The following is an 18626-nucleotide window of genomic DNA, read 5'->3' on the forward strand; positions in this document are numbered from 1 at the left end:
TGGACTCCCAAGTCAGGTCATATTGCAAACTCTGGCTCAACTACCTACTAGCTGTGCCAATTTGGGGTGAACAAATTAACTTCCAAGCTTCAGTTTCCTCTCTCTAAAGGGAAATATGTACCCCATAGGAGAGCTGCAAGAATAATTTAGAGTAATAAAGTACTTAGCTCTCCTTCTGACACATTATAGACCCTTGATAAATGTTAATTCTCTTCTTTCTTTTCTTTCTTTTCGCCCTATTAGCTTTCCAAGTGAGCACACATCTTTATTCATAAATCACCTTAATCACTCAGCAAATACTTGTGATATCTACTATGTACCAGGGCTTTTGCCAAGTACAGAGGATTTACAGAGCTGAATAAAGACATGGTGCCCTGTCCTAGGAGCTCACAGAGGAGTGAGGGCAGTAAAAACCAACCAGAGTGTAGTGTAATAAATGTCTCCCCGGGGTGTTCAGAATGTTCAGAATGAGCGATTCCATTCTGGTCTGCTGCATGACCGAGGTCTGCCTTGCTTTTATTTCCAAGCATTCAATTTCATGAGACATAATTTCGTGCATTTCTATTTCAGTATATCCGTCTTGTGTTTCTGTTACCTGACCCATTCATTGAGAGTTCCTCACTTCCCTTCTCCACAGTGAAGCTGATGTCTGCTTTTATTCATTCCTTTCCATGCAGGGTGATATAGATTGGACCAGTGGCCTCAAAATATTTTTGACTGTGTTCCTTATTAATTAAAAAAATAAGTAAATTGACCATGCAGTCCTGTGCAAATGTATTTATTTGCTTATATAAGTTTTATTGATGTATTTTTTAATTATAAAACATGCAGAAAAAATAATTTTTAAGATTGGATGATTAAATTAGGCACTTCTGCTATGCCCCATATGAGTTCTTGAAAAATTCTGTCTTGCAAAATTGCTTAATAAAATATTAAGGCTTGAATTTTCCCATAGAATTAGGAAGAGATCACTCAAAACCTAGAGCAATTTGAAAACAGAGCACAAATGAGAATGATAACACTCTTCATACAAATGTTAGCACTGTGAAATCCCCATGGGCATTGGTACCTAGCACAGCTGTCAGTCAGTCAGTCCTCTGCAGCCTTGAATCCTGGGTTCATACTTCTTCCTTAGAGATGTAGGCCTGGAAGGGTACTTGTTCTAACAGAGGCTATTTTCAGCAAAATTAAAAATCTTATCCAGGTGTAGACTTTCTCATCTAGTCTATTTTTTTAATTGAGGGAGACACATCTCATGCAGTTTCTACAATTGCACTTTCAGCCTATAACCTATTAGAAGGCTGAGCAGTTCTAAAATTCCTAAATAAGCCACTACTGGAGGAAGGCAGGTATGTAGATTTTCAGCTCTGTTCTTAAGGTTTTCAAATATTGCCGAGGCTTTCTCTTTGATTGTGAGAAAGCTTATCCCTGATTCCTTCAAAACATTAACATTCTGAGGAAAAGTCATGTGTGAACCAAAACAACTGTTATATCCTGTTGATATCATTCCTCTATTTAATGATCACAGGTGAGGAAGTTCATGTCAAAGAAACATGTAGCAGAAGAGCAGAAATTTTATTATATTTTAAAAATAATAAGTTTGTGAATAGTACAAAAAAACTTAATAATTTAAATGAAATAAACATTTAATATGGCATTATTTTTCAAAATCTTTAACATTTTATAAAAGTGATTATTTTAGTGACTGTTATAACTGAGATATGTTATCATCTCACAAAGGTAGGATATACATGCTGTACAATCAACATACACCCAGGGCAAGGTCCGTCAATAAAAATAGCAGGTATATATATATATTTCAAATAATCTTATTATATTTTCACAGTTTTTAGCCTACTTCTCCTCAGACTCGATTAGATTATTTCATCTTGTATTACCTGATGGAATTGGCTTGTGCTTGAATTATCAGCATTGTCTTTAGTCCTTAGTTTCTTGGAAGGAATCTTTTTAGGCCGTCTGTCCATTTCATGAGGTCTAGTTTCTTAAAATTGATGCTTGAATCCATTACTTCAGTGAACCATGTGCCCATAAACTATAACATATTCAAAAAGCTCAAAGCTCAAATATAATTGTAAGATCTCTGCTCTCAATTCCCTTGCCTTGTGAAACTCCTCCTCCTCCCTTAAGAGGCACCATCTTCAGTACACAAAATTGGCCATCTGACATAGGCACTAAGTGAAGATGCCAGGGTCAATCACATTTTAAACATTACTAATATTAGATCCTTTTATTTTCTTATATAAAATCAAATTGTAGTATTTTCTTCCAGCACCCAATGGATTAGCATGCTCAGCCCCTCTGACCATCGGCTCTAAACGTGTTGGTGTGCATTATATGTTCAGTGGTAATTAACCATCATGTAGGATCTCCCAATTAGTGCCCTTGTTTTACCATTGCGTAATAAGCATGGTTTATAGAAGTTCTTCTGGTACCATTTAAGAAAAAAACTGCCTGTTTTGTTTAAAAAAATTATTCCTGGGTTGGCCCCGTGGCTTAGTGGTTAAGTGTGCATTCTCCGCTGCTGGCGGCCCGGATTCGGATCCCGGGTGTGCACCGACGCACCGCTTCTCTGGCCATGCTGAGGCCGCGTCCCACATACAGCAACTAGAAGCATGTGCAGCTGTGACATACAACTATCTACTGGGGCTTTGGGGAAAAAAAGAGGAGGAAGATTGGCAATGGATGTTAGCTCAGAGCCGGTCTTCCTCAGCAAAAAGAGGAGGATTAGCAAGGATGTTAGCTCAGGGCTGATCTTCCTCACACACACAAAAAATTATTCCTGATATTTGTTAAAGAAGCGTAAGGCAGACTTTATTCAGGAAGACTCTTTCAATAGATATAGAGATCACTGCAATGGATTTTGCAGTGGGGGGAGAGATTGGGCTCATCTCTGGATCAACAAGGAAAAGTGGGAATTTACAGCCACAGAACAAGGTTAGGGGGTTGGTGGATAAATTACTAAGAGAAAACATCAGGGGTAAGAGGGGATTCTGGCTAAACCAACCTAACAGGATTCTTGCTGAAGGTAGACTAGGGGGATCAGACATCACCTAGGGGATGGTGGAGGATGAGGAACACCTGGGAGATGGTGGTGACTAAGGAACCCCATCAGATATCGGGGTGGGAGATTCTGACTAAACTGAGTGAGGATTCTTGATAAAATTGGACAATACAGAGATGAACACAGAGGCTCAAGAGTCAGGACCTAGCTGAAAAGAGAGTTCAGAGGAGGCTGACTAAAGTTTGATCAAAGACAGATCCTTTGTCAGTTTGTAGTCAGTCTAAATCTACTCTTCTTCACTGGACCTTTCCTTTTATCTGTGGAAAGATAGCAGGCTAAGCCTGACCTGTTTTTGAGATTGATGTACTGTGTCAACTACTACATTATTATTAGATTCAATTTTCATGTAAATCTTCAGTTATAGATGCTATTCCAGGTATATCTATCTCTCTATATCTATCATCTATCTTTTTGTTTTCTCATGACTGTGTAACAAAATATGGTAGCGCATTAAAAAATGTTTTAAATATTTGTAGTCTGTTAGCCTAAGGTGGATTTTTGTTGTTGTTTTGTTTGTTTCATTCCTATTTTATATTTGTTATTTAGTGCAGATTAGTATAGAAGAAGCAAAAGTGAGTAATGGGTATAGGTATTTGTTTTGAAATAAAAATTTAAGAATCTAATGGCACATTTCATCCAATCTAAAGTATGATGAAATTAACTAGGCGTAAATTATTCAAAAAGTTTTATGTCTAATAAAAACTTACATTAGATGTTTTATAAATTGTTTAAGAAAACTTAATAAATGTGCCCAAACAATACAGAGTTTCATGCATTTACATTTACTAGTAAAAGAAAAATTTGGTCTGTGATTATGTAAACAAGATAATGTACAGAATATACAGTTCCAGGAATTGATAACTACTTAATTAAATATTAACTTAATGTATACCTCAGGATTTTATGCTCTTTATTTGGTGTTAAAATGGTTAAGAAGTAACTTTTTTTGCAGCTAATTAAAATGGAATGTGGAATACTTTAATAATGAAAAAAAAATATATCTTCATAATATATAGCTGAATTATTCCTGTATCTAGAAAATCTGTTATTTCAAGTACTCAAAAAAGCTTGTTTTATCCTTTTAGTTTTCAATGCATATATATGACAGATGTGTGTTTTTTTTTGTTTTTTTTTTGTTTTTTATTTATTTATTTATTTTTAAAGATTTTATTTATTCACCTTCCTCCCCCCAAAGCCCCAGTAGACAGCTGTATGCCATAGGTTCACATCCTTCTAGTTGCTGTACGTGGGACTCGGCCTCGCGTTGGACGGAGAAGTGGTGCCTCGGGGCGCTCCCGGGATCCGAACCCGGGCCGCCAGCATCAGAGCGCGCGCACTTAACCGCTAAGCCACGGAGCCGCCCCGACAGATGTGTGTTTTTGATGCAGTAAAATTCTTTTAAAAGACCAACTTGCATCTTTCTGAGTTGAAAGTGGAGTATAGTGTGCAATAGAGTGAGGTGAATATTCCTTGATAAAGATTTCAGAAAGACTGTGTCCCGTTATTTAAAAAAATGTAACCATGACAATTGTACAGCCCACATTTATATGTACTATAGAAGAGATAGCCAATTTTAAAGTTACAATTAATATCAATTACTACTATTTTCATAATCTTTTATGATTGAGGAGAAAAATTCTACATTTAGACCTCTGTTAATAAACACTACTAATTAGTGTTCATTAATATATGAAAGTCAAGCCAGGCTTAGATAATATTTTCAGCCAATTTTGGACTGGTGTTAAACTATATATATAAAAGATCCTGTATTCATGTTTTTTACATCTTGGAATAAAATATGCAAAACTTGTCATTGCTGCTCTTGCACAATCCATTTGTTTCTTTTTTTTTTTTTCTCTATTTTTTTTATTTTATTTTTTAATTTTTGATTGTATGCTTATACAAACTCTTTTTATTCCCTTGCTTTTTTTTTTTTTTTTTTTAATTTTTTGTTTATTGCAGTAACATTGGTTTATAACATTGTAAAAATTTCAGGTGTACATCATTGTACTTCTATTTCTGCATGGACTACATCATGTTCACCACCAAAATACTAATTACAACCCATCACCACACATATGTACCCAATTATCCCTTTCACCCTCCTCCCTCCCCCCTTCCCCTCTGGTAACCACCAATCCAATCTCTGTCTCTATGTGTTTGTTTATTGTTGTTATTATCTACTACTTAATGAAGGAAATCATACGGTATTTGACCTTCTCCCTCTGACTTATTTCACTTTGCATCATGCCCTCAATGTCCATCCATGTTGTCACAAATGGCTGGATTTCATCGTTTCTTATGGCTGAGTAGTATTCCATTGTGTATATATACCACAGCTTCTTTATCCATTCGTCCCTTGATGGGCACTTAGGTTGCTTCCAAGTCTTGGCTATTGTGAATAACGCTGCAATGAACACAGGGGTGCATGTACCTTTGCAAATTGGTGTTTTCAAGTTCTTTGGATAAATACCCAGCAGTGGAATAGCTGGATCATATGGTAGTTCTATCCTTGATTTTTTGAGGAATCTCCATACTGTTTTCCATAGTGGCTGCACCAGTTTGCACTCCCACCAGCAGTGTATGAGAGTTCTCTTCTCTCCACAACCTCTCCAACACATGTTGTTTCCTGTCTTGTTAATTATAGCCATTCTGATGGGAGTGAGGTGATATCTCATTGTAGTTTTGATTTGCATTTCCCTGATAGTTAGTGATTTTGAACAACTTTTCATGTGTCTATTGGCCATCTGTATATCTTCTTTGGAGAAATGTCTGTTCAGGTCTTTTGCCCATTTTTTAATTGGGTTGGTAGTTTTTTTGTTGTTGAGATGCATGAGTTCTTTATATCTTTTGGAGATTAAGCCCTTATCAGATGTATGGTTTGCAAATGTCTTCTCCCAATTGTTAGGTTGTCTTTTCGTTTTGTTGATGGTTTCCTTTGCTGTGCAGAAGCTTTTTAGTTTGATGTAGTCCCATTTGTTTATTTTTTCTATTGTTTCTCTTGCCCGGTCAGATGTGGTGCTTGAAATATGTTGCTAAGACTGATGTCGAAGAGCGTACTGCCTATGTTTTCTTCTAGAACTTTCACAGTTTCAGGTCTTACGTTCAAGTCTTTAATCCATTTGGAGTTAATTTTTGTGTATGGTGTAAGGTAAGAGTCTACTTTCATTTTTTTGCATATGGCTATCCAGTTTTCCCAACACCATTTGTTGAAGAGACTTTCTTTTCCCCATTGTATGTTCTTGGCTCCTTTGTCAAAGATTAGCTGTCCATAGATGTGTGGGTTTATTTCTGGGCTTTCGATTCTATTCCATTGATCTGTGTGTCTGTTTTTCTGCCAGTACCATGCTGTTTTGGTTACTATAGCTTTGTAGTATATTTTGAAATCAGGGAGTGTGATACCCCCAGCTTTGTTCTTTTTTCTCAGGATTCCTTTAGCTATTCGAGGTCTTTTGTTGTTCCATATAAATTTTAGGATTCTTTGTTCTATTTCTGTGAAAAATGTTGTTGGAACTTTGATAGGGATTGCATTGAATCTATAGATGGCTTTAGGAAGTATGGACATCTTAACTATGTTAATTCTTCCAATCCAAGAGCACGGAATATCTTTCCATTTCTTTGTGTCTTCTTCAATTTCTTTCAGAAATGTTTTATAGTTTTCGGTGTACAGATCTTTCACCTCTTTGGTTAGTTTATTCCTAGGTATTTTATTCTTTTTGTTGCAATTGTAAATGGGATGGTATTCTTAATTTCTCTTTCTGCTACTTCGTTGTTAGTGTACAGAAATGCAACTGATTTTTGTATGTTGATTTTGTATCCTGCAACTTTACCATATTCGTTTATTACTTCAAAAAGTTTTCTGGTGGATTCTTTAGGGTTTTCTATATATAAAATCATGTCATCTGCAAATAGTGACAGTTTCACTTCTTCCTTTCCAATTTGGATCCCTTTTATTTCTTTCTCTTACCTGATTGCTCTGGCTAGGACTTCCAGTACTATGTTAAATAGGAGTGGTGACAGTGGGCATCCTTGTCTGGTTCCTGTTCTTAGAGGGATAGCTTTCAGTTTTTCACCATTGAGGATGATATTAGCTGTGGGTTTCTCATATATGGTCTTTATTATGTTGAGGTACTTTCCTTCTATACCCATTTTATTCAGAGTTTTTATCATAAATGGATGTTGGATCTTGTCAAATGCTTTCTCTGCATCTATTGAGATGATCATGTGATTTTTGTTCTTCATTTTATTAATGTGGTGTATTACGTTGATTGATTTGCGAATGTTAAACCATCCCTGCATCCCTGGAATAAATCCCACTTGATCATGGTGTATAATCTTTTTAACGTATTGTTGTATGCGATTTGCTAGTATTTTGTTGAGGATTTTTGCATCGATGTTCATCAGTGATATTGGCCTGTAATTTTCTTTTTTTGTGTTGTCCTTGTCTGGTTTTGGTATCAGGGTAATGTCAGCTTCGTAGAATGAGTTAGGGAGCTTCCCCCCCTCCTCAATGTTTTGGAAGAGTTTGAGAAGGATAGGTATTAAGTCTTCTTTGAATGTTTGGTAGAATTCACCAGGGAAGCCGTCTGGTCCTGGACTTTTATTTTGGGGGAGGTTTGTGATTACCGTTTCGATCTCCTTACTGGTGATTGGTCTATTCAAATTCTCTACTTCTTCTTGATCCAGTTTTGGAAGGTTGTATGATTCTAAGAATTTATCCATTTCTTCCAGATTGTCGAATTGGTTGGCATATAGCTTTTCATAGTATTCTCTTATAATCTTTTGTATTTCTGAGGTGTCTGTTGTAACCTCTCCTCTTTCATTTCTGATTTTACTTATTTGTGCCTTCTCTCTTTTTTTCTTGGTGAGGCTAGCTAAAGGTTTGTCTATTTTGTTGATCTTTTCAAAGAACCAGCTCTTGGTTTTATTAATTTTTTCTATTGTTTTTTTGGTCTCTATTTCATTTATTTCTGCTCTGATTTTTATTATTTCCCTTCTTCTACTGATTTTGGGCTTTGTTTGTTCTTCTTTTTCCAGTTCCTTTAGGTGCATTGTTAGATTGTTTATTTGAGATTTTTCTTGTTTGTTGAGATAGGCCTGTATTGCTATAAACTTCCCTCTTAGAACCGCTTTTGCTGTATCCCATAAATTCTGGCATGTCGTATTTTCATTTTCATTTGTCTCCAGGTATTTTTTGATTTCTTCTTTGATTTCTTCGTTAACCCAGTCGTTGTTCAGTAGCATTTTGTTTAATCTCCATGTATTTGTGGCTTTTCTGATTTTCTTCCTATAGTTGATTTCTAGTTTCATACCGTTGTGGTCAGAAAAGATGCTTGGTATTATTTCAATCTTCTTAAATTTATGGAGACTTGTTTTGTGGCCTAATATGTGATCAATCCTGGAGAATGTTCCATGTGCATTTGAGAAGAACGTGTATTCTTCGGTTTTTGGATGGAATGCTCTGTATATATCTACTAGGTCCATCTGTTCTAGTGTGTCGTTTAAGGCCAATGTTTCCTTATTGATCTTCTGTTTGGATGATCTATCCGTTGGTGTAAGTGGAGTGTTAAAGTCCCCTACTATTATTGTGTTACTGTCTATTTCTGTTTTTATGTCTGTTAATAATTGCTTTATATATTTAGGTGCACCTACATTGGGTGAGTAGATATTTACAAGTGTTACATCCTCTTGTTGGATTGTTCCCTTGATCATTATGTAATGCCCTTCTTTGTCTCTTTTTACAGTTTTGGTTTTAAAGTCTATTTTGTCTGATATGAGTACTGCTACCCCAGCTTTCTTTTCATTGCCATTTGCATGGAGTATCTTTTTCCATCCCTTCACTTTCAGTTTGTGAGTGTCTTTAGGTCTGAAGTGTGTCTCTTGTATGCAGCATATATATGGGTCTTGTTTTTTTATCCAGTCAGCCACCCTATGCCTTTTAATTGGAGCATTTAGTCCATTGACGTTTAAAGTAGCTATTGATAAGTATGTACTTACTGCCATTTTTTAACTTTTTTTTTTTTTTTTTCCTCAGTGTTTTAGTAGTCCTTCTCTGTTCCTTACTTCTTCTATACAGAATTGATGGTCACTTTAGTTTGACCTCTGTCTGAAAGCTGTACTCTTTAACTACCCTCCTCCCTCCTTTTATGTTTTTGATATCATATCTAACCTCTTTTTTGTGCATTTGTATCCATTACGTTCTAATCGTGGAAATAGATAATTTTTCCTATTTGTGGTCTTACCTTTTCCCCTTAAATCAGTCCCTTTAACATTTCTTGTAACACTGGTTTCTTGGTGACAAACTCCTTTAACTTTTGCTTATCTGGGAAAATTTTGATCTCTCCTTCCATTTTGAACGATAACCTTGCTGGGTAGAGTATTCTTGGCTGTAAGTTTTTTCCTTTTAGCACTTTAAATATATCGTGCCATTCTCTTCTAGCCTGTAAGGTTTCTGCTGAGAAGTCAGCTGATAGCCTTATGGGGTTTCCTTTGTATGTAACTTGACATTCTCTTGCGGCTTTTAGGATTCTCTCTTTATCTTTAATTCTGGACATTTTAATTATGATGTGTCTTGGTGTGGGCCTCTTTGGGTTTATCTTGTTTGGGGCTCTCTGTGCCTCCTGTACCTGGATGTCTGTTTCCTTCCTTAGGTTAGGGAAGTTTTCATCTATTATTTCTTGAAATAGATTCTCTGCCCCCTTGTCTTGCTCTTCTCCTTCCGGGACACCTATAACACGGATGTTAGTGCGCTTGATGTTGTCCCAGAGGTCCCTTAGACTGTCCTCACTCTGTTTAATTCTTTTCTCTTTTACCTGTTCACCTTGGGTAATTTCTTCTAGTCTTTCTTCCAGCTCACAGATCCGTTCTTCTGTATCCTCTACTCTGCTTTTGAGTCCCTCTAATGAATTTTTCATTTCCAGTATTGTATTCTTCATTTCTGATTGGTTCTTTTCTATCTCTTCCATTTCTTTGTTGACATTCTCACTGAGTTCATCTATTCTTCTCCCCAGATCAGTGAGCATCCTTAACACTCTTAGTTTGAACTCTCTGTCAGGTAGGTTGCTCATTTCTGTTTCACTTAGTTCCTTTTCTGGGGTTTTGTCCTGTTCCCTTACTTGGAATGTATTCTTTTGCCTCCTCATTTTGCCTCTTTCCCTGTGCTTGTGTCTATGTATTAGGTAGGTCAGCTACGTCTCCTGCTCTTGGATAGTTGACCTTATGTAAGTGATGCCTTAGGAGGCTTCCAGAGTGCTTCCCTCAGTTCTCAATGTTCCAGGGGTGGCCCCTATGTGGGCTATGTGTGTCCTTCTATTGTGGCCTGTTAGCTCTCCCTATACGCGCCCAGGGAGGCTGAGTTATGCTCCTGGCCAGCTGTTGTAATGCTCAGCTGCTTGTAGTTGTTGTGGGCCCTTCAGTCTCTTTATCAGGTGTGGGGAGCCCCAGCACAGTTGGCTGTAAGTTCTAATACCACATTTGTGTTGCAGTATCTCTTTTAAGTGAGTAGGCCCCCAGTGTGGCAGGTTGTTAGGCTCAGGGCCTTAGAATTGCTGTAAACCTCTAGCCTATTAGGTCTCTTGTCAGCTCTCTGAGGATTGCAGCTGGGTGGGGCTGGCCTCAGGCACAGGAGCACCCAATTGTTTCAGGCTTTGGAAGGTGGGGCAAACCTCCTATGTGGGTCTTTGAGAAGCACACGTCTTCTGCAGCTGACAAGCCCTGTTGCCCACAGGTCCACAAACACAGTCAACACAGTCCTGCCCCGTGTGAGCGCCCCGACCTCCCCAAGCGGACCCAGTCTCTCCACGGCGGGAGCCCCACACACTCCGCCACCACCCCACACTCTCCACCTGCTCCTTGTGCACACCCTGCCCCACTCAAGTCAGCTCAGTTGCCAGGCTGCAGAGAATCCAGTCACCAATCTATGCAGGCCCACACGTTGCCTGAGGGCTTGTTGTTGGGTGGGGCCAGTCTCTAGGGTGGGCTGCCTGCCCTGGCTGAGCTGGATTAAATCGGTGCTCTAGCGGGTGGAGCAGACCCTGGGCTAGCAGGTCTCAGGGAGAACTCCAATGGCGTCTGTGTCAGCACGCTCACACCAGGCCACAACAATGGCCGCCACCAATGTCCCAGTCCCTGGAGAGGTCTCGCCCCTCATCGAGATGCACTCAGGGCCTATTAGGTGAGTCTCTTGTCACCGAAGCACTGTGCACCTTTCTTTCTGGTGATTTTAGGATGCTTTCTGGAACGGGTGAGTTTGTGTGCGGGCCCTTTAAGAGCCAGTTTTAGTTTCTTTGTGAACCGGGTTTTCTGGGGGTGCTCCCCAATGCTTTAGTAGCAGGCACAGTCAGATATTATGCCGCTGGTGTCGATTGTGCTGGGTCCACAAAATGCCCACAGCGGGGGCGCTCCCCGGCTCAGGGCCCTGCGCCTCCAGGGAGGCTGCATACCTGTGAGCTGCTCCCGGCGGCCGTGAAGCTGGCGGCGTGTGAAGGCGGCGTTTTTCCTCTCCGGAAGGGAGTCTCTGCCTCTTCCACCTCAGTTAGGATTGTCCGTTGTTGCAGGAGTTCCTCTTATCCAGTTTTCAGTTCTGTCTCAGGGGTAATTTTTCCACGAGTAGTTGTAAATTGGCTGTGTCCACGGGAGGAGGTGAGTTCCGAGTCTGCCTACGCCGCCATCTTGACTCCGCCTCCCCTCCATTTGTTTCATTGTAAAAGTCCAAAGTATTTGTTATCACAAAGCATCTTTCTATTCTTGAAGCTCCTCCAATTATATCCCTTAAGAGGTTAATAAAAGAGCAATTTTTAAGTTTTTTCCCTTTATCTCCAATATAACACTTTTATTACATTATGACCATTTTCTCTACAACCTTGAATTTTTTTCCTTTGGCCATACTTTATGATATAAGATGTCACTTTTGTGAAAGCATTGAAGAAACTGTGTAAAAACGTGGAATGAAAAATGGACATGGCATTCAATCTCCGCTAAGCAATTCAACCGAGTACAGTACCAGATATTATAGTGCTTGCTGAAATATTACAAAGTATAGCTGCTGAATAAAGGTATTGGAATTTTATCTTGAGAAAAAACATTAAGAAATAGAACACTTGTATATATTTTATAGGGATATACTAACTGTTTAGTAATGAGAAGGACATTTTATTTGGCTTTCTTTGCATGAAATTTCAACATCATGATCTTGTTCTATGCATTTTTTTCAAGACAACATAATCAGTAAAATTGTGTTCCATGTACATGTCAGCTGCATTATGTTAATTTTGAAAATTACTCTCTGGACTTTTTTCTTTGCATTACATACAATGAGATACGATATGTTTCTGTATAACACATTGCCTACCTTTATATGTATGCCTACCTTTATCATAGCATAGATTCGCTATAATCACCATCTAGCTGTTATATAAATGTTGTAGTTATGTTATAATGTTATAAATGTTATATATAGTTATATAAATGCAACAAGTGGTATTGACCTGGAAAAGTATAACTTTAAAGATGAAATTAGGGAAATTAACATCTAGTTCCAATAGTAAAAATTAATATAGACTTCCAGTGCAATAATTATTTTGGTTTCCTTTTATCCTCTTAAAGTTATAGTGTCATTCCTTAGATTAATTAATGTTTTCCATCTCATGAAACTGTGAGCCATCGAAAATAAAAAGAATGTACTTTTCAAATATAAATATTAATTACAATTATAATAGCAAATGAAAAAATAACATGACATAGTATTTGTGCTAAGGATAGTAACCAAAATAGAAAAAAGACATGAAAAATTTAAATGATTTGTTGGGGCAACAGGTTTGTATGTGTTTCATTTATTTTATAATAGTTATCTTCTCCATGCTGTTTATTCATTAAAAAACAAAACAAAACAACAGAAGAAGAAGAACAGATTGTCCAGACTTTTTTACATGATTTACACTACTCTCTGAGTAAGCTTTCTTTCATCTCCTCAAGTTTACATTATTTCACAGTCAGATTGTGATTTTAAAGAATTTTCTGTTAGTCAGATCTAACTGTGCAAGTCAATGATGCTTGTTGTGCCTTCAAATCATCAAGCATATATTTATTTACTACCTAAGACAACAAACCCAGAGAACTGGATTCCAGTTCTCTACTAGAAGCTCTACCGTCAGGTTTGTGGTGTAGGTCGTACAATGGTAACCAACAGCCTATTGCAGCCCCTTCCTCACATTTGGCCAGCACGAAGATCACTATGTAACCGAGTATGGGATAAGCTGATGTAGAAGCATCAATTCTTCTTTCACTGTATGTACAAACTCCTGGTAGTTTTGTTTTCCCTACATGTCAATAAATATATTTATATTAATATATAATATATATTAAGACTTTATTGTTTTAGAGCAGTTTAGTTTTACAACAAAATTGAGGTAGAGGTACAGAGATTTCTTTATACCCCCTATGTTCACACATGCATAGCCCACCCAGGTATCAACATCACTCACCAGAATAGTTTTTTACCAAGGATGAACCTACATTGACAAGATAGTTTCTTTTTAATTATCTGTGACCATGTCCAACATATTCTGCTAAGTTGAAATCTCCCCTATTTAACCGATTTGTTGAGCTGTTGAATTCTGGCTGGCTGATAGAAAATGGCGGCACACAACACGTAAACGCCGGGGTCTTCTGCACCAGTGGTCACCTCTCCCCAAAGCACACATCAATGTCAGTCATGGTAGGGAATTAAGTGTTCATTCTGCTGAATATAATCAGCATCATAAATACTTTCATGACTTTTTAGTCTTAGAAAACATGAAAGATTGTTGACTTGGACAAAAAAACAAGGCTATGTATTTTAAGGCCTATAGTAAATTGTTGCAAAATTTAGTGCTCACTTCTTTCCCCTTAAGCATAATTCACGATGGTTAGTTTTGCTAGTTTTAGTTCTGTTTTAGGCCCAAATCAAAGGAATTATACAATTATTTTTATGCAAAAACTTTAAGCCCTTAAAAATAACTTACATCTTCTGAATAGTATGTAAGTGATAATCTAAATGGTATGTAAATGATAATTTACTTTGCCCATTTTCTAAAGTTATTTAAAAATTTAATGAAACCTTAAAGTGATGATTCCCAGTCCACACTTCCTGATGAGGTCTGAATTCTCCTGGAACATTTCCTTGGGTCTTGATGTCACCATTGGATACAGTGAATAAGGGAGAGGTATGGTTTTGAACTAAGTTGAAATGGGAACTACAGAAGAAGGAGAATCAGTGACTCAAAATCAAGGACCTAGGTTGATAAAAATGAAGGTAAGGCATTTTAGGAAGATAATAAAATATAGACAATCTGGATAATTACATAAGGATTGAAAGAGGAGTTACCAAAATATCATTTGCCAAATGTCTTTGAAGAAGATATAGCCATATATTTTTAAAAATACTACACTATACCATTGTGGCAATTAATAAATTGATTTGTTCACTTATTTGACAATTATATACTAAGCATCTACTGTGAATTCTGAGATTATGGTCATGAACAAAACAACTTGGTCCCGGCTCTGGTGGATTTTACATTCTAGGAAGGGAAACAGAAAATTAATTACTAATGCTTAAATAACAAATTATTGATGTGCTATAAATAAAATAAGTTGAATGCTAGTCACAGAGAACAATAAACATGGATAATGGCTCTTAGGGACTCACCTAGTAATATTACCTATATTCGTTGTGTCTTTATATTCCTTAGTCAAATTGAGCCCTTGGTAAAGGGAAATGCCTTAAGAAATATTTTTTATATTGGAATTTGGAGTTTGATGGGGGATTTAAAAATCAGAAGATCCCATTTCAGGGAATTTATTCAGTGAATTTATTAGTTAAATCAAGAATTTATACTAGATTGTCTTTCCAACCCTCTGCTCAATTTCCAATGGAAAAGGCATAGGCTCTGAAGCTAAATAAGTTTGGGTTCCAAATCTGCGTCTAGCATTTGTTAGTTGTGTGACTTTGGGAAAACCATTTAAGTTTGTTGAATCTCAGTTTTCTCTTCTTTAAAATGTGCAAATATTATCAATATCAAGGGTAATTGTGAGAATTAGATGACAAAACATATGCAAAGCTTTTAGTCTCCAGCAGGCACTTAATCAATAGTCTTATTCTCCTATTTTCCATTCTATGACTCTATGTTCATTGTTACGCCCTCCTGATAATTAAGATGACATCATTACAAGTTAGAAGATCTAACTTCCAGCTTAACTACTAACTAGACGCAGGACTTTGGCCAGTTTATTAAACCCTTTTGTTCCCTAGTTTCTGATCTGTAAAGTGAGGACGATGAACACAATAGTGTTTCTGGTTCTCCTGTATTCTATTTTTTTGTGTGTGTGTGAGGAAGATCGGCCCTGAGCTAACATCTGCCAATCCTCCTCCTTTTTTGCTGAGGAAGACTGGCCCTGGGCTAACATCCATGCCCATCTTCCTCCACTTTATATGGGACGCCACCACAGCATAGTTTGACAAGTGGTACGTTGGTGCGCGCCTGGGATCCGAACCGGCGAACCCCAGGCCGCTGCAGCGGAGCGCACGCACTTAACTGCTTGCGCCACCAGGCCGGCCCCAGTGTATTCTATTTTTTAAATTCTTAATATTGAAATATTTGAGTGAAATGAATGGGGTGGGGGAAAGATAGAAACTTTAAATAGGAAGAATTAATTTAAAAGAAAATTTGAGTTTGTGTATTTTATACTTGAGCAAAATGTTCAAAATAGTTTGAGCACTTAGTGTGTGCCACACACTTTGTGAAATGTTACAGCAAAGATAAGTAAGAGGCAGTTCTTATCTACACTAGGGCTCAAGTTTAACACTTGGCAGTTTCTAAGAGCCAAAACCACGTTGGGTAGGTGAGGACAGATCTGGGACCTGATGTAATTCCTACAGTTGGAGCCACACAAGGGCTAGGAGGCAGGTCCAGCTGAGCACCAGCTTAGTGAATCCATCAAGGTGCTGTGTCTGCGTGGTCAAGGGATTTAGGAAGTATTTTTTAAAGATTTTCCAAGAGAATGTAGGGAGTTCCTAATAGATGGCTAGAATATAGCAACAGAGAATATAAAGGGACGATACTGGTGTCAAATGGCATGCCAAAATCAGAGTATGATTATCCAAACCCCAGTGATTGGAATGAGGTCCTGGAGTAAAACTAGAGTCTCCAATGAGAGCCAAACAGGAACCAAAGCAAGATTTGCCCAGAGCCAACTGGAGATCAGAGTGTTGGGCAAAACACAACTCAAGAATGCACAGCACACAATGCCCTGTACTGGAGCTGCCATCTGGGAGAGGGAGAAGGACCTTGCTGGACTGATCCAGACTGGTGAGGAAAGACATTGAGGATATTTAAATACTCCCTGCCCTGTGTTTGAATGGTCTGGGTCAAGCAAATCAGCAGGAATAATTCTAGGGAACAAAGGGATTTAAAGACGGAGCAGTGAACAGGACTGTTACCTGTCCTTTTCTAAGTTTATCATTGAGTAGGAGGGCTCAGAGATGTCTGCATACAAAAAAGAATTTGGTAATGATCATTGGAAATTTGCAAGAAGAGGATCTTCAAAAGATGGAAGGGATACATATGGCTGAAAGTGTTTATGAACAGAGTTTGAAGCGATGCGAAGAATTGTGATAGGTTTTTGTGGTTTTCAGCCTTGGCTGAATATTGGAATCAACTGGCTCACTTGGATTGCTTGTAGAATATGTTATGGTATGGTTCCTCTTCTTTCTTGGTGATTCTGATATGCAACCGAGGTTGAAGAAATGCTGTGATAGGAAACTGTTCCAACTAGTGGAAATGCCATGAGCAAAGACCCAAAGACATCTTACAGAGCTTATTCAGGGTCCAGAGTCGTCTAGTTTTGCTGGTGCACATCCTAGGATACACTGGCTGGGGTATTACATTGAGGGAAGGAAAATAATACATCATTACACAAAGAGGTCTAATGACAAAGCCTTGAAAAACTAAGCTAGGAGAAATGAGGAAGTCAAAATAATACAAGGTTTGGGAACCAAAGATGGTGAGAGTTTCTGGAAAAATGATATGGCCACATAGTGAAAAATCCAAACACACAAATAAACGGAAGTCAGGAAAATGTAACACAAATTGAGAAGCCATGCCATCTTTTTGTTTTTTTCTGCATTTTGGTCTTACATGATTAAGTATACTAAAACTGCTTGTTCTAGTTTTATTACATGTTGACCTATAGTTTTTCATGCATGTTTAGTGAAAAACACCGTATGCCTCAATTTCTTTATTTACAAAGTAGAGATTTAAACAACAACAAAAAAATCCAGGTGTGCCTAAAACTCCGTGATTGTTTTGAGGGCAAGTGTGTAAAAGCTTTGTTTACAGCATCTGTTCTCACAAAAAGGAAAAAGTGCTTAAATCTTAAGTAAGAACATGTAGGGTTAAGTCGTAATTGATAATAACACAAAACTTAGTATTCATTTTATTAACACTCTCAACTTCCCCAGTCATTACCTCCTGAATTGACAATTCCAGTTTATTTTCGATAGCCTATCTTTCAAAGAAGTTTTGCTCAAACTTTCTCAAACATATCCCTTTTAGGCATTTTCTGATCTTCGAAGATTCCAGTCCATTTACACAAGAAGATGCTGAAAGTTAATGAGGGAAAAAACTTTGTGTCTATTTTGACTTTAAAGACCACTGGGACAGTAAGACACTTCAAAGCTTGTCTTTTAATCTTCTCATTGTTGAGCCCTTTGTTGTGAGGGGACAAGGGGGTGTGATTTTTATCCCTGTAATCAGTATCTGTCAAGACTAGCTTTCTAAACATCTGTTAAGGGGGAGTTGCAGGAGTCTTATGTGTAGTCGCTGGTCTCTGACCCTTAGCAGATAAAAGGAGAGATGAGTGTCAAGTCAGCAAACCTCCAGTCTGGGTTAGCTTTCCTCTGGAGGTCTAGAAGCTAACCCACTTTCCACAGACACACCTATAATCAAAGAAGATTGAATTTGAAACCGTCAAGTTGTGGAATGTTTGACTTTCTTCTAGAAAATATGGAAGGTAAAATCATTTATTTTTTTCCTTATTAGAAATATTTGAGAGCTTTGATAAAGAAATCTGGGAGTTGGAATTGGGGGTTTTGAGGACAGAGAGAGATTGTTGCATCAACTAAAATTGTTATTTTAACGTCTTATTATTTCAGTTTACTGTCTGTTGCCTGCACAAATAAATTGTGTTTAAATATAATTTCTAGAATTTGCTACTTTCTACACACTTAAATATGGTGAAAATGGGTTTGGAAATTTTAAAATTACGTAGATTCTTTATGTCTGTCAGGAAATACAAAGAAACTCCAAGAGAGGCCTGAAGTCACCCTATTAGAAGGAAATAGGGAGAAAGGTGAGGCTTGAAGGCACTTTTATTCTTTAAGGCAAGTAGCCTTTCTTCAGTGTTCAGATTTATTCATTATTAGTCAATGCATTTTAGGAAGACATTTTAGGATTGGTTTCTTTGTGGTATATATTAGATTCATTATGCTTCCTTTTGTAGGGTCTAA

The 18626-nt window shown here is 37.6% G+C and overlaps 1 protein-coding gene across 4 annotated transcripts in view; it reads left to right on the plus strand.

Moving 5' to 3' along the window:
* Positions 1-18626, plus strand: part of ARHGAP24 (Rho GTPase activating protein 24) — a 485346-nt gene that overhangs the window by 355666 nt on the left and 111054 nt on the right. Inside the window, exon 1 of one of the 4 annotated variants that reach the window (XM_087434543.1) lies at positions 11126-11255. The exons of 2 other annotated variants lie outside the window; for them this stretch is intronic. In XM_087434543.1, coding sequence (XP_087290669.1) covers positions 11198-11255 — 58 coding nt within the window. In that variant the 5' untranslated portion in view covers positions 11126-11197. Of the gene's footprint in view, positions 1-11125; positions 11256-17980; positions 18131-18626 lie in introns of those variants that run through there. One more of the 4 variants, XM_087434544.1, reaches the window with a different exon arrangement.

Source organism: Ceratotherium simum, chromosome 8, assembly GCF_057802395.1.
Source record: "Ceratotherium simum simum isolate JZ-2026a chromosome 8, ASM5780239v1, whole genome shotgun sequence".
Classification (NCBI taxonomy): domain Eukaryota; kingdom Metazoa; phylum Chordata; class Mammalia; order Perissodactyla; family Rhinocerotidae; genus Ceratotherium; species Ceratotherium simum.